Raw genomic sequence first — 25,302 nt, 5'->3', positions numbered from 1 at the left:
GTAATAATCAATGAACTAAAGGAATAAAAGTGACAAAAAGTAGTTTTTCTGCCAAATTTAAAAAGAAAATGAAATATTCGTATATTATTGAGAAATATCTAAGTTCCTGCATAATAATTTACCTAACTGAAGTCCGCTGAAATTATACGTTTCAAACACTTTTGATTGAAAAAAAAAAAAAAGCGTATCGTTACAAACCTATTACGAGATTTAGTTCAATAAAAAAATGAATAGATAAATAACATAATAGCATTATGTAGGCCGCTGTAATATGTTTTAAAAAGAAAACAAGTTAAAATAAAATAACAAAACAAGTATAAAAAAAGTAGTGAACGAGATTTAAATAATGTAATGAATTAATAATAAGTTCTCAGTGTTTGAATGTTTTAACGTTAAGGTAAATCAAAACTTTATCCCGAGTTTTAGGAGGCATGATGTTTAAATTAAAATAAAGTGGAGGGGAAAAAAGACTCTAGAGACATCACTCCAAAATGTGAAAAGTTTTCTCTTTGGAGTCGCAAACTCTTGTATTTCAAATAAATGAAAATATCAGGCTGGAAATTTAAAATTTCACTTTCGAAAACTAAAGCACTCAAATGGGTTTAGAAAAGAAAACTGGGGGAGCGTTTTCCACTACATTTTTACCAATAATAAAAACAAATACGTAAAAAGAGAGAAGAAAGCGGAAGAGTGGGAAGTAACCGAACCTTATATTCCTTCGTTTTTGGTCGCCAAAGGTAGCCGAGAAGCGGGTTTTTTTAATCTTGATTTTGAAAGAATTCCGAGGAAGAGTTCCCTAACCACATCGCTTACAGTCACCAAAGACGGCCTAAAATTACTTATTTAGCTCTTCAATTTCAAAAAGCTTCTAGGAGAGCGCCCCACTCAAATATTCGAGAAACGCAACCAACCCATCATCCTAAATCGTTTAAAATTTCGGTTTTAGGACTTAAATTTCTAAAAATTCTAGAAGTCCCTGAACCTCCCTTCCCCCTAATATCCCCAAAGATAGTCGTTTTTAGGGCTTAAATTTCTAAAAATTCCAGAGGATCCCGAACCTCCTTTCCCTTCTAATCATCAAAGACGGTCTAAAAATATGGTCGTTTTTAGGGCTTCAATTTTGAAAAGATTTCCGAGAGGAGCTCCCGAACTGCCTAATACATCGTCGAAGATAGTCTGCAATTTTTTCCTGGAATTTCAATTTTAGAAAATTTCCGAAGGAAAGCTTCCGAACCTCTCTGCCCACTAATATTACCAATGCTCGTCTAAAAACTGTGTTTTAGAAGCTAACCTTGAAACCTTTCTTGGGGAACGATCCTATCACTCGCTCTAAAATCATTAAAGATCGTCTTAAATTTTGTTTAAGGGTTTGAATTTCGAGAGGGTTCGGGGGAGAGCTCTCGGGAACTCCTCTCCCTTACATCATTGAAAGTCAACTGAAATAAAGTTTTTAGAGCCTCAAATTCGGAAAAAAGGCCGTCCTCTTAGCATTACCAAAGATGGCCTACAATCGTGGTTTTAAGATTTCACCTGCGAAAAATTGCCGTTTTTACACCGAAAAACGCGTTACGTTCGAAAAATTCCCGAGAGTGGGTGCCCGAAACTATCCTCCCCTAATATCACCGCAAATAGTCTAATTGCCTTTTTACCGCTTCAACTTCGGGGAAGATCCAACCACCCTTTCTAAAATAATAGGATATAATCCACAATTGCGTTTTTAAAGTTTCAATTTCGAAATAGGTCTGGGAGCATCATCGAACCTTTTCAGTCCGTAACATTACCAAAGATAATCTAGAGATAATCTTTAGATATCGCAGTTTTAGAATAATATTTAGATATCGTCTAAAACTGCGTTTTAGGGGCTACAATCTCGAAAAATTTCCCGGGGAGAGCCCCGGACCCCGCCCCCCCCCCCCTTCTTTATTAGGATGGTTGTAGATAACAATTGAACTTTAACATTTCGATCCCGAAAAATGGACGAGGGAGCGCTCTCTATCCTCTTCCCCTTCAAATTCCTCTTTTTACTCATTTCTTATTTATAAAAAAACTCGTCCAAAGTTTAATTTTTAGAAGTTCTAACTTCGAAACCACCCCTCCCCCTAAAACACTCCTCTTTCTACCATCACCGAAGGAAGTAAAAAACTTTCTCTCATTTCGACAAAAAAAAGGGGGGGGGGCGCAAAAGTTTCAGTTGTCTTGGGGCGTTGAAGATTATCTACTCCTCGGATATCAAGTTCATCAAGTTTAATTTTTTGTTGAACTTGGTGAATGGGAGGGGGGAGGGGTGCGAAAATAGAACAAGGCGCCGGTCAAGTGTTTTTCCCGGTACACATTTTTGACCCAGTACGCCACTGTACATGGAAGAGGTGTCACAACCTCTAGAAATTCCACAGTATCTTTTTCTAACCAAACTAATAATACCTAACTATTTCCAACCAAACCTGAAAAACAATTAAATAAAAGTTTGTACAAGTCATTTTTTGAAAATAACTTAATTATCGCAACTAAACAGTTTGAAAATTGTTTTGAAAAATTAATTGATTGAGTTAATTTTAAAACATTTCCGTCCATTATATAGCAAAAACTCGATCAGCCATGAATTTCGTACGTTATCAATTACTATGGGACCGGAGATCCCAATTTACGCAACTTGTTGTGGAATTCAAGAATGTCAACCTCAAAACCATACTTGTATTTCACAAGTTTTACATCCAAAAAGAACTTAATAGAAATAAGTATAACAAAATTATCTTTAAAAAACACTTCAAAGAGCACCCCTCCCATAGGGTCATACCTAATTGGTACCAATCTTTTTATATCACATGTAGACGAGAAGACGATATGATTCCTTTATTACACAAATCCGAAAAACTAAAATAAAGGTAAAAACTGCTTTAAAAAATGGTTATATTTTTAGTTTACAGAAGAAAACTATTGTTCTTCTCGAATGGAATAACTTCGCACTATTCTATTGAAAAACATACGTTGGATGATAGATACGTGAAAATGTATATCTCAAGTGTATTTCCAAGAGCGCCAGCCGAAAGTTTCCTAAGCTTTTAAAGTCAATCTTTCATGATTCAGGAGCTATCTGATTGTTCTAAACAAACGGTGAGTTCATTATTAAAACCCTATTGGAGTTCTTTTGAAACAAAGTGGAGAAATGTTTGTTCTCGGTTCGTTTGAGGAAGGAAAATTCGATTGATAGCTTTTATAAAATTTAGAATTCAAAAATCTAGCGAAGTTCTATGAAATTAAAAACAGGAATATCTCTTAGACAGCAGTGGTCAAATAAACGTGTACTCATTTGCATCAATAAAATAATTCGATAAGATTTTACGTATGTTAGCCTCAAAACGAAATTCATCAACTGTATTTTAATAGTACAACTGAAAATAGTACTTGCTCTGGATATTGATAAAGAGGTATTGGATAAATTTAGTTATTGAATTCAATATGTTTTTTGAGCAATTACGATTGCTTATTGCTTTCATTTGACTTTCCTTGACGTTACGGTTCCTTTTTCAGCTTGGACCAGGGCTGCAGCACCACCGTCCACCGGCGGCGGCGCGACTGGTCCTGAGCACTGTCCACCGGAATCCACTTTTGCTGGGCGGTGGCGTCCATGTCCTACACACGCATGCCCATATACACTAACCTACGTGCGCACGCCTTTACACACATACACACGCCTACGTGCACACACGTAAGCCTACACACACAATTATACACCCGTAACCACCCAGGAGGAGGGACATGCTTGGGGGGGGGGGGGAGCCGTTTCTAGAAACAATAACTCTAATCAGTAGGGTCTTGTCGCAACTTATGATTGCGAAAAACATAATTTGAATTCAAAGTTTCGGAATTCAAATTAGAATTAATTGGGGGAAGTAGGTCACAGATTTTACTTTTTTAACTTTTTTTTTTTGTCTTTCAATAAGCAGATGGTTGGCTGGTTGGCCCAGGATGTCATTAATTATCTATGTTCGGAAACACTTATTCAGATATAGATGGCCAAAAAATCTAGCCCGTTGCAGCCCCCGATCTTCCTCTTCATTCGCATCCTGAACCACAAACGAATCCATGAACTAGTGGGGAAAATTACCAGGTAGCTTTACAGTTATGATTCTGGCTACAAAGTCAGCGCTGATACTAGCATTAATCCCGTGATTTGATTCATAGTCTTCTTTTATGCTATTTGCGTACATTTTTTTCTCTCTCTCATGCAATATAAATATTATATTATGACATTTTTATCACATTTTGGTCCCGATATGAGCTATGCTTGGTGAACTACATTGAACATCCTATCCATTGAGCATCCAAAATTATCTGATCTATAAATTTCACTTTTGAAATTTTTTTAGTAATGTATGTATTTTTAAAAAAGACAAATGAAACATATTTTTTGAATTTTCTACCAATTTTCACAATCAAGTGATCTACAGTGTACAGAATTGATTTTAGAATTGCTTTCAACTAGGACAGCTGACAAAGTGGGACATCTTCGCTGGTTTTTGGAAACGATGATCATTGGTTTTCTTCCAAGTTCCAAAACCAACTAACAGATGTGGTGGTGCATTGCATAAAGAAGAACTGCTACACAATAGCTGTTTTTTGAACTTTGTAGAGAGCCAAGTATCATCGTTTTCAAAAACCGGCAACGACGTCCCTCCTGACAAAGTCCCTAATGGTGGTACTAAATTATACACCAGAAAAGCATCAAAGCAACATCTAATAATATAATAATTCTCCTTAAATACGTACGTATATGTATGCATAATAAGTTGCTCAATTATTGGGAACTTTCCCAAAATATTACGGGTAGGGTATCGGTGCACATTTACGCGTTGGGTACGTTTACGCAGTGCCCTTTTCTCAAAACGAGTAATAAATCTAGAGTCAACAGTCATACCAGATTAATGCTTCTCCATAGCAAATATTCTCATAAGTTTTTTAGCATCTGTCGAGCTTCGGTTTAGCATGCGGATAGAAGAAATCTGTTTTCTACCGAGCAGAGTAAATGTTGTGTTGAACGTTTTGAAGCTTATTGCGAAAAAAGAATACTTTGTTAAAAACAAATAAATATATAAAAAATAGTAGAATTTTATCCTTTTTTTTTTTGAGAATTGTATTTAAGTTATTGTATAATTGTATAAAAGTTATCAAATTTTCTTGCACGTTAAAAATAAACCCAAACCTGCCAACGGGGCACGTTTACGCATTTTCATCGGGGCACATTTACGCACGTTCTTACTGTGTCTTACTACTCTGGCTTACTTCTAAACGGGCCCGGGCGCTTTTTTCGCTTTGTACTGTCTCAAACCATTAGTATTTTCAGGTTATTTATTTTTAAAATCACCATTCATTTTAATTCAGTTACAGATTCGTATCTTATTGCTTAAAATCATATAATGTTGTCTTCATGCCTGTTCAGCTTTAATTTTATACACTATTCAGCCTGTAATACGTTTTCTTTATTTCAAAGATGGTAAAACATTCGTTCAAAACACTAACAGAACCACGTTAGATGTCAAAATAATGAAAAGGCTTATCGATAATCCAAGTATTTCTCCCACTAAGCCTTCCACAGCGTCACATATGGACTACCCCAACTGAGACCATTTGAAAAGGTAGGATCAAAGCTTAGGAACCAGGAAAGTATTGTGAGCATTCTCCTTTTTTCCCTAACTGATACTCCGATTAAAGAAGCCATCTGACAAGAGCAGTTAGAACCTACAAAGAAAAAAACAAAATGGGCAGAGCAAAAAAGGGAAAAATTAATTTAAAATTTACAAGTTTCTATCAAAGCAGAAATAGAAGACATCAAAGAAAAAAGTATGAAACCAAAACCTACGACAGGGAAAAAGTTAGTACACTCTGTAAAAAGGAAATTAAGGAACGATTCTGTTTACGAAGTAGAAAACTGTGCTTGCATCTATTGTTTGAAAGCACACAACAATTCGAAAAAAGGACAACACAGGGTTCAATGTCTTTGATGTCAAAACGCAATCCCATGACAAGCATGCGAAAAGAAATACTTTATTTTTGTTAGTAAATTCTAACAGTGATGAAGAAGATGATTAAATATTTTCTGTTTTTAATTAGCAATAAGCCCTATGATTTTAGTTTAGCCTATAAAATGTTCTTTAATTAATTATTTGTGATTTTCCTATTTTCAAAGTGTTTTAAAAGAACTAAAACATTTAAATTTGGTTAAATATCTATACCACTTACTCCTTGGTATCATTTTTATTGTGCGTAAACGTGCCCCACTCGATGCGTTAACTTGCCTCGTGTTAGGGGCAAGTTTACGCAACCGACTTGGACTCAAAAAACATTTTATTTACGGTTAAAAACACCAGCTGAGCAATAACTGAATATACAAATTTTGACTTCATTAACTGCTTTATAAAACCACAATGTTTAACATTTCCTAATTTTAAACACAAAAATTAGAAAGTTCATTGAAAAAAATTCTCGTAAACGTGCCCCGGTTTACCCTATTTCTTTTCATTTTCATACTTTTAATAGTTATTTAATTATTATGTCATGACTTAAGTTACACATTTGCCTTTTGCAGTGGCTTCTTCAACGGAAATGGAGCTTTCACTGGCGCTTATGCCGGCGGGTTTCCGTTCGGCGGTGGAGCTTTTGCCGGAGCAGGTTTTCCTTTCTATTACAGGCCAATACCTATCTACATTCCATCCTTCGAAATACCCAAGCCCTGGTACAAAGGGTAAGTAAAATCTCACAATATTTACCTAACGGCGCTAAAGCAGCATGATTAAGACCGGTCATATTCACCAGCCGCCTGTAAACATTCAGTAGATATGCTGATGATAATTTGAAACACCTCTACCGTCCAGCGTCCATCGAAGCCTTCAGCGACTAATCAGAAGGCTTCCATTGGCAGTTCGGGGGAATGTCTTATTGAGGTTCAACTCGGCTGTTGAATGTGGCCGTACGTGACGCTGATTTCGAAAATCAACAACGGTGACAAAACGCTTTTTGATGAATTTTCAAGAGATTGTTGGAATCGTCGCCAAAGACTTTTGATGACATTACTCTGCATAATGAATGATAATGCAGTTTTTTTTTTGGTAAAGGTCACAAATATGACTTAATCAAATCCCTTTACGACCTTCCCCCCTGACGTCGACTTTTATAACTTGGGTCCTAATTTCTCATATAAGAGCACATCGTTTTTTTTTAAAGCAACATCAGAAGTTGTTTTTCTTTTTTACTTCCTTTTAAAAAAAGGAAGTATTGTGCTCGTGAAAACATTTTCACTCAAAAATCGACCTTAATTTCCATTTTGCTCACCCCCAAATGAATGTAGAGTTTTTTTTTTTTCGACCCAACCACACGTGCATATACACCTAAGAACGTACAGACGCCCGAATTATCCATTTTGTCGATTCCCGAGTTAATTACAACGAGTTTTCTCGTGACGTCTGTATGTACGTATGTATGTGCGTATGTACGTATGTGTCTATATGCGTATGTATGTCGCATAACTCAAGAACGGTATGTCATAGAAAGTTAAAATTTGGTACGTAGACTCCTAGTGGAGTCTAGTTGTGCGGCTCCCCTTTTGGTCGCATTCGGTGTTTCTAAAGGGGTCTTTTGTACCTTTTTGGAAGGAAATCATTGTTAATTTCGATGCAAACTCAAGTAGTTTTATAATTTGGAGGACACTTGGCAATATATCGCCAGTCTTTTGGTCGCTAAGTTTTGTCGCCAACTTGGCGACAAATTTTGTTTTTTTTTTTTTTAATCTGGTTTTAATTTGGCCACTTTGGTGATATTTGGAGAGTTAACTATTGAATCACATTAAAATTGCCAATGATGTGGGAATAACATTAAATTGGTGTAAAAAGGAAGTCATGTGATGCACACATCAGCTCGTTTGTAGATAAACTATTTTAGTTTTGGTGAGTCTTGTGTGATTCAGGTACAGCACAAGAAAAATCACCATCACAGCCAACATTAAAGCAAATAGAAAATTGCATAACCTTTGTTTCCGAGAAAAAACAACAGCAACAAACAAATAGTTCTTCAAATGAAAATTATGCTTTTAAAAAGTGAAATTATGTACAACTTATGCGGATTTTCATAAATCGTTTGAAGGTCCACGAGAAAGAATGATCACAGTCCATTTTTTTTTTTTTTTTTTTGAGAAAATCAGATTTCTAAGAAGACTGTTAGATTATTACAAATGTTTGTAAAAGAGTTTTGTGAATATCATCAGAAGTTCATTTCTTCTTAGCGTATCGAATCAATACTGAGACAATGAGAGTTGAAATAGGAGAGTTGAATGTTACAAATTCAAGAAACTTTTGTGGTAAATATTACTGTAAAATGGAGTGTTTACAGTACCGAAAAATTTACAGTAAATCGTACTGAAAAAAATAATCGATTGCAGCGCCATTTGATACATCACGTGACTTATAGTGCGAAGCACAAAACACCCGTATTTCTTCCACTTGATGGGTTCTAACTGGTATGATGGTCAGCAAAGCCGGTTGCCAATATGAAGACAATTAATGCCTTCATATTGCCAATATGAAGACAATTAATCCCGAGTTCTAACCTGCTGCCCGCTTGTTGCTTTTTTAATACTTGTTTATTCTTCTGTAAAATTTTACAGTAGAATAGCATTTTTTTAAACACACACAGGGTATCAATGCAGTTTTTTTTTTGAAAATGAGTAAAATGACATTAGACGGTCAGTTTGGAAATTGCTCTATGATATGAAAGATAATGAAGTAACTATATTGTGTTGTATAGGGTTAAGATTTTATTAACTTGTACTTATTTATTAGTAAAATACTGCATTCATTATCCTTAATTTATTTATTTATGTGCAATACAAAGCACAGAGAATTATTGAGACAGATCATACACATTCAACTGGTAAAAAACTGCGAATCATAACAAAGTCCCAAACATAAAGCAAAATAACCTAAAATCGCTGTCACTTCTAAAGCCATCTCAATTTAATTAATACTTTGATAGTGTAGTTGCGTAGCATTTATTTTAGCTAAAAGATGTACTCTGAAGAGAAAAGAGACATTCAATCGAAACAGAACATTTTTTTTATCTGTAAACATTTAAATACAAAATTCATTTTGACATATATTTCATCGTTACGATCGATAACACTATAATATCGTCACTTTCGTTACTAGTACTGATGTTCCTGGTATTGAATAAAAAGTTTCGATAACTAGCACCACACTACGCTCCAGGGTTTTCGTACCTACCACCTTTCGTCGTTTACCTGGTTGGATGGGGCCTGACGAGAGCTCTGTTTTTTTTTGTCCCTGACCGAGAAACCCCTGACCCAGCACCCCCGAAAGAAAACTAGAAAGACTTTGCGATCAACGTGCCCCAGTACCCATTAGCGATCACAAAGGATCTTCACCCAGCTGGCATCAAACCCGGGGCCCCCCAGATACGAGTCCGGCGCCTTACCGTTTAACCCATCTGGCCTTTCAATACCTGTCACTCGCCGGATTTTTCCTTCCGGTGGGGGGGGGGGGAGGGAGCGTTCTTGAATTGCATAAAACTCCTAATTATTGCTGACAGTATACTTAAAGCAAAGGGTTCTGTTGGTTTTGACCCCTAATTCTTTCTTATCGCGTCCCTGATATTGTGTCGATAGCATCAGAACGTCTCAATTGATATCAGACACATCAAAACATCAAGCCACGATTCGAAAATAGGAGAAATTATGGAACTACATATCAATCGATTGGTGCCGCTATTAACTAATTATTCATTTCAACGGCTATCTTATCAAGCGGCATTGGGCAACAAACAAAGGGGGCAAGCAAATGCCGGTTGAGCCAGATAGGAGCTTCGTTCAAAATGACGTCGGAATCTTGTGACGTCACCGATTCCGAAAACTCTTGTGTCGTGCAGATGTAAAGAATGTTCCTAAAAAGCACTTTTGGAACGAAATTTGAGAAGTGGAGGTCAGTCATCCCGATAACATTCCGAATAACACGCGCCTTCTGTCATCACGGAATGTGGAGAGGGCAAACAACCTCTCGAACTTTGCTCCCTTTCCATTAAAGGGTTGATGCGCTGGGAAAGAGCCTTCGCTCCTTAAATTTGTAACAAATTCAGAGCCAAAAAGTCCAAATTTAAACCACTTAAAGTATTATATGGAGATGCCTCACTTGCCATATCGATTAACTACATGAAACAAAAAGTAGAGAAAAGTTATGAAGAAGATGGTTTTACATTTTCTGCCATCACATGGCCAGAAATGTACAGAACCAAAACTTTAACGTAAATTCACATGATAAGTATTGATAAAGCACTATTAAAGCAGAAATGAGGATTGTTTTAGAAAATGGAATTAATTGATTAGGCAATTGAGGCATCTATATGTTAGCATGAAAAATAATTAAAATAAAATAATTATAAAAATTAGATTAAAAAAAGTTGAGAAAAAATGGCTGCACGCGTATTTTTGGCTGTATGTATGCACGTACGAAGTCGATTTTAAAAACTTCCGATATTTTCTGCGAATATTTTATATTAGGTTTAATTTTTTTTACAAAAAATCTGATAAGGGGATAAATGCAATGAAAGTGTATATTATATACATATAATTTCTGCGTTATGCATGCCTTCTTCTTCTTTAAAAATAAAAAAGGTCTTCCTTGTTTTTTCAGAAATTTTAGAGTTAAGTTTGAAAGATGTCTCCCATTCCTCACCGAAACTCGCTGATTTTGACGACTTGTCATAACATCTTGGCAGACTTTTAGACTTCATTTGGCGATAATGGGAGTGGGGGGGGGGGGGACAAATATTTCTTGTATGTGCCCAGAAACATGTTTTACTATGTTCTTTCAATTGATACTTATTTATGTTTTTTTTTCATTATTACGCTATTAGTTTTCTGGTGAGAATTACTTTTTTCATAGATAGTGGTAAAATGTTTTGACATTAAAGCGATAAAACATTTTTTTCGCGCGAACAACCTTAATGGTGACTTTTGCCCTTCTATTTCTTTATGCCGAAGATGTGGCTGATGTGGCAGGAATTTCTAGAAGACTCTCGTACCTCTCGTTGACGCATGCAAATGCGTCCAAGTTTTCCCAGCTGCTCGCTCATTTCTTCTTAGAAGACAGGTGCGTCAATAGCGCCTTTCTATTCTTTCCCCGAGGAATCTATTTCGCATGGATTGTGAAATCGAATTTGAACCGCAGACATTCGTTAACTGCACACTCATTCTTCCCTTACTCAATTTAGAGCTGTATCACCTGTAGACAACTACAGTGCTGGCCAAATTATTAGACTAAGACTGTTTTAGAAGCAAATTCTTTATTGATTACATAACTATAGACACATTAACGAATAGTGAAATAATTATCTAATATTTAGTATGCATTCCCTTGTTCTTGATGAGCATTTTAAATCTTTCTGGCATACTTTTCACAAGGTTTACACCATTTCTTAACTTTTTAAAAAAGGAGGTAAAAAATTGTTTATACTCACTATTATACATACTCACATACACATACTCACTAATTACCTAAAACTAACTTTAAATATAACAGAACACACTAATAAAAAGAACTATATGAACTGTTTAAGCTGATTGAGGTTATGTTCCTGGTAGGTAGATAAACAAAGAACATAAACAAAGCAGACAGTGCTGCCGCCTGCAAATATTAAATTATGCTAAATTAACGTAATAATCAGTGTACCGTATGTACTGTACTTTAACAGTAAAATAAATAGTATTTTAGTACGAATAATGTACAAAAATAAAAATAAAACTCTTTAGTCAAATAATTTGGCCAGCACTGTAACAGTAATTGCCAAGTTATTGTAATGTTATTTCAGATGTCTTTCGCCGTCTGCTTAGTAAGCATTCTGTTCTACCGTGGGCAGGTAAAGAAAGGGTAGTAACTGAAAAATTTTTCGTTTTCTATTTTTTTTTTTTTGCCTTTCTTATATCTATAACTTTACAGCTTTTGCATTGGAAAAGCGTTATTTGTAACAAGAAACACGTACATTTGCAATAATTGGCAATTTTTGTGCTTTATTAACGGCTAGTGGTACCCGCAAGGCTTTGCCCGTAGTTGAAAATTAAAAGGTCATTTGGTTCGCCAGTATATTTACAAATAATGGATGATGAATTTCTCGCTAATTTGTTATTTTAATTTGCTCGCCCCTGTTACTGTTCCACGTTATGATAATTTGGTAATTTACTCGTCCACGTTGTGATAATTTACTCGGGAAAATGTTCTTAAAATTAGAAGAAAAAAAGAACAAAATCGAATTTTCAAAAAATCGCTTGCACACCCCCATGCTACAAACTAATTCTGTGCCAAATTTCATGAAAATCGGCCGAACAGTCTAGGCGCTATGCGCGTCACAGAGATCCAGACATCCCTACAACCAGACAGAGAGACTTTCAGCATTATTATTAGTAAAGATTAAAAAAACTTAATTTTCGACGTCGTTCGCTCGAAAGTTTAAGCAACAGATCATTTCACATTCATAAGAATTAATAAAAATTGCTTCATCATTGTGTTTAATAGAAAAAGTAAGTTGTTATAAGCATCTGAGTCTAAAACTAGATAACCGAATGAGAAAAATGTATTCTTCCGTCAACTGCTGACTCTAATAATAATCTTATACTTAGTTTTACATCTCATTTTGGTCAAGTGTCTTATATTTATTTAAAAAATGACGGAAATAAGGTAATTGAGTTAGGATATGAAAGTTTGCAATTTCGAGGTTACATTTATATATCACTATCACAAGAAGCCCAGTGGCTCAGTGGCAGCGCTTCGCGTTCCCACGTCGCAGGCCCGGATTCTATTCCTGGGTAGGACATGGTCGACTCAGCTGTTTATCCCTTCAGTAGGTCGACAAAACGAGTACCAAGCGTGCTTGGGAACTAAACCCTGGTGGTTCCGCGCTCGGCTGACCACCTAACCGAAACATCTGCCTAGCAGTCTAAAACACTTGGTCAGGAAGACTGATATGGGCACAGTTGGCTTTGACCCTTATGGACTGTCGTGCCACTGGCTTTTGTTTTTTCACTATCACAAGGAGAAGAAAGCGCATGTGAGGTAAACTGGGAGAGGGGGGGGGGGGGACTGATAATTTTAAGATAAGATTTTCGTTTGTAGGAAGAAACAATAGTTAAAACTTTTTGAATGGTAAACATGTGATCTAAACATCTTGAATAAAAAGTAATATGCAGGGATGCCCACTTAGGGATCAGGTGCAGATTGACATTGACATTTTTATGGAAAGGGAGGGGGGGGGGATTGAGGCCCATTTTCTCTCTCATTTTGAAAGGGGGCTCTTGTTCTTAGGGGGAATGTCTCCATATTATTGTGGGTGGTGGTTCCCACCTTGGCACCAGGGGTGGGGATTGACACCCCTGAATATGGTGTACTAAGAAATGAACTTTTCATGGTTAATGAATAAATTTCTTAAAGTATAAAAGTAAAGGTTCACATAAAACAATTGAGAATCATGGAATCTCTGAATAATATTTAAGATTACTGCCATATTGCACATTTTCTTTCTGTACGAAACGGTAGCTGAAAAAAATAAAGTTATTTTATAGCACCAAGGAGTACTTCTCTGGGCAACACAAACTCAGTACATTTTTGCATTTTCAGATCCTCGCAGTTTTCTCTGAGGGGAACAAGACACTGCCTATGATCTACTAACCTTTCTCTTTTCTCTTAAACATCTACAGAAAGATAACATTTTGATCTTTCTCCAGGGAAAACGTGTGCACAGAGGTGAAGGAGGCCGAGCTTTCCAGCATTCCGAAGGAATGGTTCAGTGACGTGTCCTTTGGTGACTGGAACCAGCAATCTGAATCCTGCAGAGGAAACAACAATAAATACGTCTGCATAGAAAGGTGAGACACGTAGTGTAACTTAATCAAGGAACTCGTGGACTCGACCTGGTGCCACTCGGTAGATAAAGCTAGAGTAGAACAACATAGAAAAATGCATGGTCTGGCCTGAAAGTAATGTCAGTCAGTTGATTACAAGACATTTACTGATCCGATCGTTATAATACTTATCTAGGTTTCAAAATGGACTCCTCCTAAGTCAATATATCGCTTCTAGCAAGCTTTCCCACCATCTGAAAAGTAAGAACAGTCATTTTCGTGAGTCGTGTTTTTATCTTCCGTTCAAGTCACGATTGTGAAGGCTATTCAGATCCTAATCACAGCACTGCAACACTGCCACTTTAGGTTTACTCCAACTATAGATACACAACGAGAAACTATAGTTCCATAGACAATTGAATAGACGGGCAAACGTCCAAAAAGCGCATGATCGCAAATAATTTTTGCTGAGGATGCAGTCAACGTTGCATCTATATTTAAAAAATTAGTATGGATTAACACAAGCGTGTTTTGTACTTATTTGGTTCTTTAAAATCAGTTCTGGAATTAATTTGAGCTTCCTATTTCAAAATTAATTAATTAAATGTAACCTTTAAAGAAATAGTTTTTTTTCTAAGAATTTCTTCCTTCAAAAATTTGTTGCACATTTTTATGTTTAGTTATAACTCAAATGTATTTTCAAAGCTCGTTTAAGTTTTGTATATCATAGTTCACTACGATTTTTAGCTAATGTCGCTGAGAAAATTGATAAGTAAAATTTACCCTTCAACTTGAGATGAATGTCCTGAAAACAACTGATTTTGTTGAGACTTGGGATATCCTTAGAGATAAGTTCCCAAGGCATCTAGAAAAAAAAAATGTCCGTAGTACGTCCTGAAAAGATGCTTATCACTTTCGGTCATCCTTAAACTTAAAAAAAAGTTAGTCCGTGGGGCGTCCTGATAGACGCTAAGGATCGTCAAATTTCATCGATTTTGACATCGGACCATATTTGGATGTTCAGGACATAAATGGACGTCCAGTGGACGCGCAGTGCTATCTGGGTACTGGAGATCAGTGTTTGCAATTGCATCATGGGTAGGCAACGCTTTTGCCCGTCTAATTCAGGATTCACACGTTCAAGGGCGGCCAATGGCTTCTGCTGCCATGCAGTTGTGTATCTAGTTATACTACATCTATAGTCTTGTATAAAACGTGGCATTTCTGCTGTGGAAGCTTTTCACGTGATATGGAGAGTTCATGGTTCTGATTTTTTAACGTAACACGAAGAAGGTAGCGATTAATCTCGCTTTCAGGAGGCGGCTATCAAGAACCACCGCAGACGAAAATATGTGGCTGAACTTAGTGTCTGTTTAGAATTCCTTTGAATAGAACAGACGTAAAAACAGTTCCAAAAAGTACTGTGGTAGAGACTTGTGATGGATTACTAGTAGGTGTGAAAAGTGCACGAAGCTGCCCATTACTGGCTAGGTGCCCATAACTAAACATCAGAAATACTTTTCACCACCACATTTAACCTTTTAGCATACAGCATTAGGAGTAGGCGTTGTCGCATGTTAAGAGTTAGGGATTTGCCAAAAGCCCTTTTTGTCACCCACTCCCTACGTTTTTGCCTTTGAATTACCTTACTTAGCTGCAAGGTAGAGTGTAAGTTCGTTTGTCTTCCCTGGGATATCTATGGTAGAAAACTAGATCCGTCAGCAACCCTGTTCAGGGGCAAAAGTTGATAACAGCTATCCTGGAATATGCTGTTATACAGCATGATTTAGGAAAACTATACATCGAAAGCCAACCTACGGTTTGGAATTAGTACACGTTTTATTCAAAACTTTAAAAAGGTCACTTACATTCCCTTGAGATACTGCCGATTTGATCCCTCCACTACCTCTTATTAACTCAGCAATTTATGTAGGTAAGGGGCAGAGCGCAAGTCTACTTCAAAGAGCAAAAGACTCAGTTGTGATCAGAGGTCTTCAATTAGTTCTCAGTCAGATTATTATAGAAACCACAGAAAACGTTTTCCAAAATATCCTCTCCCCTTCCCTTTACAATGACGCTCATCGCTCATTATTGTACAATTTTTGTTAAGTAATCATGGGAAGTGTACTTCACTTATAGATTGAGTTTACGCCTAAGATTTTTTTTTTCCAATCTAGATTTCCTTACAACAAATTTCCTTTCTAGAATCTATCAGTTTGCTTTACAGAATTGCCAATGACATATTCATTTTCTTCCTTCCAGGAAGACATCAGGTGAAGGTACCAAGATGGTAGCAACCAAATACGAGTGCTGTTACGGGTTCGAGAGACCCAGTAATTCCTTCAGCCCTGGATGTGTTGAAAGTAAGTCTGCCCCAAACAATCTGTTTTAAAGTAAAACGATTTTTTTAGTCCTTCAAAGAATGTGAAACCTTTTTGCTTTCGAAAAAAAAAATGTCCTTTGGAAATAATGATGCTAATTTTCTTAGTGATACTAAAAAGCTGTCTAGGAAACTTCGATTCTTCTACATACAAGTACTAATGTTGTCTAGCCTGGTTTGAATGAAGTTGGAAACTAACCCCTCTTTTAATAATCTTTTCAGCGACTCTGGATTGAAATCTATAACTAAATATTTTAACTTAGCATAGCTAAAAGAATATATATATATATATATATATATATATATATATATATATATATATATATATATATATATATATATATATATATATATATATATATATATATATATATATATATATATATATATGTAAGGATCTCGGCTGGTCTAGGGGTATTCTTCATACAACAAAGCATAATGACGGCATCGTATACTAATAAACATTTAATAATTGACAGCACAAGACGAATACAGGAACATAGAACAAGAAACATTAAAACATCGAGAGCAACACGTCTTCCACCACACTTCCCATCATTCCTTCCTTTTCAATCCGCCAAAACTGGTCGCGTCACGCACAATTTCACTCCGCGCGTAGGAATAATAAAAACATAGTTCACAAGAGTTCGAGTTCTTAATAAAGTGTCTTAGAAAATAACACATCACCACACTCGTCCATCCTGATTATTCACGTCCTCGTGAACTGGTAAAATTTCGTTGAGAGAAAAAAAAAATGAAATGTTCTAAAAAGTTACTTGGAAAGAGGAAAAAAAAAGAGGGGGAGGGGCTGCAAATCCTTTGGAGTCGGGCTGGCATCAAGTCGTTGCTCCTCCATCGTCATCAGCATCATCATCGTTGTCGTAATCTTCATTATGGTAGTCATCAGCATCGTTGTCGTCATCATGGTAGTCATCATCATCAGGTGGGGTTGAAGGCAGCACGACGTCAGTTGCACGCTCCGATCATCATCAAAAGCAGAATTTAAACAGGAACACAAAAAAAAAAAGAAAAAGAAAAACACCAATATTTTTTTCTTCCTTTTTTTTGGACAAAGTTAGTCGGTTGGAGTTGTTGTCCATTTTTTCAAAGTCAGCAGCAGATGAAGTCGAGTGAGGACCTTCGTGTGTGCCAACTTTGGTGACCTCATACCGATTGTTTGGGTTGACTTTCGTTACTCCGTAGGGACCAAGAAATTTAGGTCGTAACTTCATACCTGTACCAAACTGAGTTCTTTGTATGGCAACAAAGTCACTTATTTGATACTGAGTAGCAATTTTTCGTTTTTTATTGAAATTCTTCGTATTTTCCTCTTGAATTTTAAGTATCTTTGTTTTTGCTGTGTTACGGAGCAATTCTCTATCATCATGAAATTTTTGTTCATTTTCTTCTTCAAGTAAACTAAGTATTTCTAGATCTTCGTTCGAACGCATTTTTACACCTGTCAAGAGTTCGAATGGTGAAAATTTTGTGCTTCTGTGTTTTGTGGAATTCAGGTTTTTCTGCAGTGCTGGAACAAATGTGTACCATTTTGTGGGATTATTTATCGAAAGCTTTGCAAGAACGGGGATCAATGTACCGTGGACTCGTCCGACCTGTCCATTTCCCCTAGGTATTCCAGTTGTGATTTTTACATGTTGAATATTTTGTTTTATACAATAATCGCTAAATTCTCTTGACGTAAAAGCTGGGCCTTTATCGGTAACTATACGAGAAGGATTTCCAAAAATACTCTCCTTAAATTCTAATTTTGAAATAACGTCATTTGTTGTAGTTGATTTTGTCGGGTATATCCATGTAAATTTTGTAAATGCATCGATAACAGTCAAAATGTGTTGATAGTTCTTATTTGTAGACATTCAAGGTCCTAAGAAATCGACGTGATAAGTGCTTAAAGGGCGATCATCTTTTGGAATCGGATTCAAAAATCCATCTCGCTTTCCACGTTTTTTATTTACCAAAATACAATGCACACAATTAGAAATCACAGTTTCGACAGCTTGTTTAAGGTTAAGGTTAGGGATAAAATAATTTTGTTGTACAACATCACCAGTTTTGGCTACTGCAAAATGACCATTTTCATGTACATGTTTGATAATCTCTGTTTGCATACCTTTGGGTACAACGATCAATTCGCGATCATTTATCAATTTGTACAAAACACAATTTTTAACTACATAGTCATTTACTTTATTTACCTTGACTAGGGCAATTACTGTTTTTAAATTTTCATCATTTTGTTGAGCTGCAGCGATTTGATCTGTCAAGCAATTTTGAGTTATCATCATTACAGGATATCTACTTAAGGCATCTACATGGTTCATTTTTGTTGCGGGGCGATGAATTATATCGTAATTAAATTCTTCAAGCAACATGGCATATCGGGCAATTTTAGGTGATATATCTTTCTTAGATAATGTTTTCTTGAATGCGTCACAATCAGTAACAATCAGAAATTTAGTATTCAAATAATGTCGAAATTTTTTAATTGCTTCAATGACTGCTAACAGTTCAAGTTCATAGCTTGAATAATTTTCCTGTTGAGGGGTCGTTTTTCTACTAAAGTAGTAAATTGGGTTATAGTTGTTATTCGAAGACTCTTGTAGGAGTATAGCACCAAATCCGTGTTTACTTGCACCAGTGTGTAACTGAAGTTTTGCGCCAGGACGAAAAATGTCGAGAACAGGATAAGAAGTTAACTTTTCTTTAAAACAGAAAATGCCTGATGTTGTTCTGGTCCAAAAACAAATGGAGCTAATTTCCGAAGCAAATCATAGAGTGGTTTAGCAATTAATGCATAATGCTGAATAAATTTTCGGAAGTAACCAGTAAGTCCTTACAATTTTTGAATGTCTTTCACATTCTTCAGCAGGGGAAAATTTTGAACTGCAGAGGTTTTGCAAGAAGAGGGCATTATTTTTCCATTTTTAATCACATAACCCAAAAATTCTATTTCTCGCTTGAGAAATTGGCATTTCTTAATATTTAGGTCGAGTCCATACTCAGAGGCAATTTGAAGGACTTTTCTCAACTTGTTTATACCATCCACTTCATCAACGGAAGGAATAAGAATATCATCCATGTAAATAATGACGGTCTGATCAATTAAAAGTTCACGAAAAATGCAATTAATATATTTCTGGAATAATAAGGGGCTTCCACTTAATCCGAAGGGACATTTCTGGAATTCATACTGGGCATTATGAGTGACAAATGATGTATACTTCTTACTGTTTTCTTCAAAATCAATATGAAAAAATGCATTTTTCAAATCTAATGTAGTAAATGTCTTTGCTGAACTTAAAGAGTAAATGCCATACCTCTCTTTTGGTAGTTCCGATGATACTCGACTAGGGAAGTTCATAGAAAATGAGTAATTTTTTTTTAATTTTTTGTGAGCACCATTGGTTGCAAAAAAAAAAAAAAAAAGTTTGAAGTTTTTATGATAAAATAAAACTACAAATGCTTTAGAATTGCGTTTAGAAATTTAAAGTTTAATACGTGACAAAATTTCTTAAACTATAAGAAATTTTAAAGATGTTACACCAGATCCTAGTCTTTTAATTTTTTTTTTCATGCTGAACTCAATGAGAAATTATCCGAACATCTTGTGCTACTTCATGATTCAAACCAATAAATAAAATTGCTAGACAATGGAGGGGGGGGGGGTACCACTGAGAGTCATGCATTGGGAATGTTTTCCTTGATCGAAGGACAAAGAATGCGTTGAACTTGTGAAGCAGGGGTTCCCCCCAAGGGGGGGGGGGTCATGACGCAGAGTGTGCCATTGATAATTTTAGGGGGGTGTTTTGACGGTTATTTTTCTCATGGGGGAAGTCTTTGCGATATTTAGTCGGGTGCGCCCTTGCTCTTAGGGGGGTGGGCACCCCTGTGTGAAGAGTCATCTGTTCACCCTCTGGGGCATCCTGAACGGGACACCTTAGTTAAGGGTACCATTCCGGCTCCCGTAGAGGTGTCACAAGTAGGCCATGCCTTTTATTCCTAAGGGGTTCCATTTGCCACATGTAGTTTTAAAATGTATGTGTAAGAGTACACCTGTAAAATTCCGTTGGCTATGAAAGTTAAGAAAATTTCTGACAAACTTAGCATAACCATTTCGTTTTTTTTTTTTTTTGATTTTTGAAGTTTTGTTTTGCTTTTTCCTATTTTTAATCATCTATTTAATTTATCGGTTTTATTTGGTGGTGCTACTCCGTTACGGGACAAAAATAAGAAAGTGAAAATGGTGCTAAATTTCATGTGTTCCGGATTAAAAAAATACCATACTTTCTGGTTTTGCAAAGTTGAGAGACAAGATTTACAAATCTATCTGTCTTCCTTATCTACGGAGGTTTCTTTCTTTTTTTCTTTTTTATGGCGCTCTTGGAGAATTTCTAAACTCAAAATTGATTAGCAATAGAATCCATAGATGATTGTTCAAGTATCACAGGTCTATTAAGAATATCAAGAAAATATGCGTTGAACTCATTGAAAATACTTTCAGAATTTGTTTTGACTATCTCTATAGATCTGTAATGGATGCTTGTAGAATCAAGGCATATTTTGCCATGCAGTTATTATTCTTGATTGCTACTATACATTCTCATGAACATGAATGAATGATTTTCAAACCGAAATGATCCCCAAGGAGCTAAAACACAAATATCTTCTTTGGTTTCTAACAAACATTTTTTTTTTTTTGCTGCTTTGTATGTGCTTGCTAAATGGTCCACTAATTCGTGACTAACCCCTGCGCAGGTGCTGGCGCTGGCAAAGATAATGGGACCCAGAGCCCCCAGAAGCTGGGAGATATGCGCTACAATATTATGACATCGTCCTCTTCATCTTCTAACAAATATGGCTTTAAGAAATAAAGTAAGTGTGATTACTCAAAAGGTAGAGTTGCAACAAAATATCACTTTAGAATCCCTACCATATGATTTCCCCTAGGGCCGTGCACAGAACTTTTGGGGCCCGCCACAAATCAGTTTTACGACTCCCCCCCATATTGTTTACCCCTGCGGCCCTACACATATTTTACCCCTCATCTCAAAAATCTCGGGTCGCCTTCACGCTTGGGGACGGTCCAAAAGGTATCCCTTCTCCCTCCCCCTGTCCACGCCCCTGATTTCACCATAGGAAGCAATTAGAATCAAAAAGGTGCAAATGCCAAAATTAAAAATTAGAAGATAACAAGTACAAATGGTAAAAGAAACTCTCCTCTGTTTTAGGACATGAAGCAGTACTAGTAGCGCCGGCAGGTGCTGTTATACAGCATAATTTAGAAAATAAAAGGTCGGTGAAAGCCTACCTAGTGTTTGTCTTTTGCACTCGTTTTGCCTAAAACTTAAAAAAGTCCTCTACTTCTCACTGACTCATAAAATCTTGATAAGCCAGAAAATCACGAATGTCGCACGTTTGCGATATTAGGCATTAATTTTCTTTCATGGTATTCCATGATGATCAACGTCCAAGAAATACTTCTTTTATCTTCAAACATTTTAAAGCTTAAAATAGATAACAAGTATCACTTGAGTAAAAAAATAAAGAGTTTAAAATTACTTCTCATACTTTAAACACTATCGAAATAACGAATTACTTCATTCATTTTAAGACTGAACTATCTCTAAGGAAGAAAATATCGAGGCAGCAAGGAGGCAAGAACTTGTTACCAGTGATGCTGGAAATTTGTATCAAATGATAAGTTTTTACATTTTTCTAGAGAACTATATTTTTTAAACTCCAATGCAAAATGGAAAAGGATTATAGGTTTGACGTGTTTGTGCATTTGTGTGTCTATCCGTGGCATTGTAACTCCTAAACAGATGAACCGATTTTGTATTTTATTTTTTACTCGAATAACAACTTAATCGAGAGTGTTCTTAGCTAGGTCACATCTTTGTAGGACTTCAGTTTCCCCCCTCCCCCCGGATATATTAGCTAAAAACTGTATTTTCATTCTTTCGCAATTTTGGTAGTAAAAACTTATTTGCACGTTTAAATTATTGATACCAATCGAAATAATGAATTTTTCCTAGTACGATAGAGTTTGTTCGGAACTTTTGAGTTACATAGAGCTCGAACTATAACCTTTTAAATAAATTTTAAGTATAATTCTGGGCTTTTTTTATGCGATTGGTAACGGTTTCATTCTCGACACACAATCGTAGAAAATTCTTTAAAACACCTCAATCAAACAACGATTTTGATCTGCTACAAATTTCTGTTTGTTAACTAATAAAATTCTTACAATTAATCAAGTTTTCAAAACGATTATCAATTTTCTCCCTTGATTTTGCTTTTACGACTGGCAAAACTGAATAGTTGTAATTATCTTTCATTTTGTTACAAAAAAAAGAAAAGAAATATATTTGAACTTTATATGTGTTCTAACGCACGAAGTTCATTATGGTATGAACTAAGGCAGTCGAGGTTAGGGTTTTTTTTTAAATTTAAATTTAGGAGAAGTTCTTGTTATCAAGGAGGAAATATGGGGGGGGGGGGAGTGTGTCTGAGTGATGAAAATTATTAACGTACATCATACAGAAGTACAACCCTAAAATAGATGCAAAAAGGATTCCTTGAAAAGATGAACCTTCATTGAGTCAAATGAAGCATTCCAAAAGAATTTCGCTGAAAATTAATCAGTTCAGCAGTTATGAATGCATCATTGCTAGCATCATCATAAGCGGTCAGACAGCCCCCTGACTGCCAATATATTTGTTTTAAGGATTTTCCAAATTATTCTTACTGTACTTCTCTCTTACGGTTTCCTCGTTAGTTCAGGAAAAATCTTTATCAGTTCAGCTAAAGCCATCGTCACCCAGTCTTCTGCTTCAGTTGGCAATTAAATTTAAGTTTTTTTTTTTTAATAACATAGGCATCCCTCAGTTGTATCGAATGAATCAACTAATTCATTATATTTATTTTCATTTATTATAATGAGAATGCATTGGCATAAAAAACAACATTCAATGCACCATTCTATTGAATTTTCACCTCACAGTTTAAAATTTATTGGTACGGTAGAAAATAAAACTTCGTATGCGGTAGTGACTTCTAACAGAACGGAAATGAATTTGCTTCACCTCCATGACGTAGATACATCAGAGACTCTAAGATGGCTTCATTCGCCATCATGTTGCTCATGCGCACAAGTAATGCATTACTGTAGCTATGGTTGGTAGAACGTTATTTTTTTCTGTTAATCGTGAAATGAAGTTATCTGGTGAATTGCAAAGGGCAAAAGCCTTAACAAGCAACATAAGACAAATTGGTTTTATACACGTAAGTTAGCCAAAAAGAACAGTTAAGTTTGCCAAAAGAGAAAACAAAACGGCAATAAAGTGTCTTGCGTTTTTAAGATGCAAAGGAGTAAATAAACATTTCAAAGTATAGCGGTTATTAAGAATCAGGTGATTTAAGTAGTTAAAAGTAACAATGTTTTGTTCTGAAGTCTGATTTTATCGTTTCATTTGAAGCGGAAACCAAGGAGGGGAGTTTTATTTATTTATTTATTTATTTATTGCTGTTTCTATCAGAAACAGATGAATGTAAATTAGCAGCGAAATATTTTCTGGAAATTTAAAACCTCAAACATTGATATACTTTGTTGAAGAATAATATTTTAAATTCATAGAACAACCATGTTAGGTAAGGAAGAAATCCTCTAGTCTTCTGTACACATTTCATTCCTTGTAATGTTTAAAAAAAATGAAATAAAAATTATTCCGCAACTCTATTTATCGCCAAACTCGCCTAGCAATCACGCTATCATAATCCATCCGTCTAACGAAAAAAAAAAGAAGAAAGAAATTAATTTGAATTCTGAAATTTTGAATACAAATTATGTTTTTCGCAATCACGACAGGACCCTACTCATTGGGGTTATTGTTTCTAGAAACGGCTCCTGCCCCCCCCCCAAGCCTGCCACTCCTTCTGGGCGGTTACGTGCGTATAGTTGTATGTGCAGACGCACGTGCGTGCATGTATAGGCTTGTGTGTAACGGCGTGTGTGTGTGTGTGTATGTGTGTAACGGCGTGTGTGTGTGTGTGTGTATGTGTGTAACGGCGTGTGTGTGGGAGTGTGTATGTGCGTAAGGATGCGTGTGTGTGAGCGTGCATGTTTGTGAGCGTGTGTGTGTGTAGGACATGGACGCCACTGACCAGGAGAAGCGGCTAAAGGGGGACAGTGCTCAGGACCAGAGGCCGGTGGGCGGTGATGCTGCAGAGGCCCCTGGTCCAAGTTGAAAAAGGAACCACAACGCTAAGGACCGTCAAATGAGAACAATAAGCAATCGTGATTGCTCAATAAAGTTTAACGTTTTCCCGTATGTACAGTATGTGAACTACGATTGAGGAGGGGGCAGACTTTCAGTTAATTACATGATTCAGTTAATATTTCTGCTGAAAACTAATCCTTTTCATCCTTTGATAAAGCCTGAATGAGGTTTCTCGTACTAACACTGACTGCTCATTATTTAACATGTTGCTTTTCTGCTTTTATAGGTGTTAAAGGTGGCACTCTTCTCCGAGTCCCGCTCGAATAGTGCATTGAAAAGGAGGACATTTTCCGGAATGAACTTGTGATTGCTTTTGTGTGCATTTCCCACCTAAACTAACAGTATTCCTTGCGAAAATGTAAATGTTTTTCTATTCAATAAACTTTTGCTGAATGTATGTCTTTATTGCCTCTTCTTCACTTACTGCTAAGAAAACACAGCTAACTTCTTTTCTTTGATTAGAAACTCTTAAGTACTCTTTTTGAATTCATTTCGCAAAAATTAAGCTCATTACCTTTATCTCTTCAAAAACAGCTCTGTGCACTTACGCTTTAACTGTGGACTCGTTCACGGAATCCTTATGGAATCGTTTATTATTTTTAAAACCGTAACACTGTTGAAGTAAACATATAGAGCAAACAAGCATGACAAAAAATGTACTGAATATATGCATTTATAATGTACTACTCCCATTTTTCGAAATTATGAGAAAGTCTCCTTTGGTTAATTAA

The 25,302-nt window shown here is 36.1% G+C and overlaps 1 protein-coding gene across 2 annotated transcripts in view; it reads left to right on the top strand.

Moving 5' to 3' along the window:
• The window catches only part of LOC129222150 (uncharacterized), a 28,579-nt gene extending 3,611 nt beyond the window's left edge, over positions 1-24,968 (top strand). Inside the window, exons 2-6 of one of the 2 annotated variants that reach the window (XM_054856606.1) lie at positions 6,584-6,739; positions 13,775-13,915; positions 16,154-16,254; positions 21,048-21,164; positions 24,798-24,968. In XM_054856606.1, coding sequence (XP_054712581.1) covers positions 6,584-6,739; positions 13,775-13,915; positions 16,154-16,254; positions 21,048-21,163 — 514 coding nt within the window. In that variant the 3' untranslated portion in view covers position 21,164; positions 24,798-24,968. The remainder of the gene's footprint in view (positions 1-6,583; positions 6,740-13,774; positions 13,916-16,153; positions 16,255-21,047; positions 21,165-24,797) is intronic. The other variant, XM_054856607.1, reaches the window with a different exon arrangement.
• Positions 24,969-25,302: the final 334 nt, after the last annotated feature.

This window comes from Uloborus diversus, chromosome 5 (genome assembly GCF_026930045.1).
Source record: "Uloborus diversus isolate 005 chromosome 5, Udiv.v.3.1, whole genome shotgun sequence".
Taxonomy (NCBI): domain Eukaryota; kingdom Metazoa; phylum Arthropoda; class Arachnida; order Araneae; family Uloboridae; genus Uloborus; species Uloborus diversus.
Note: the sequence above shows the minus strand (reverse complement) of the source record. Positions and strands in the feature narration are given on the sequence as shown.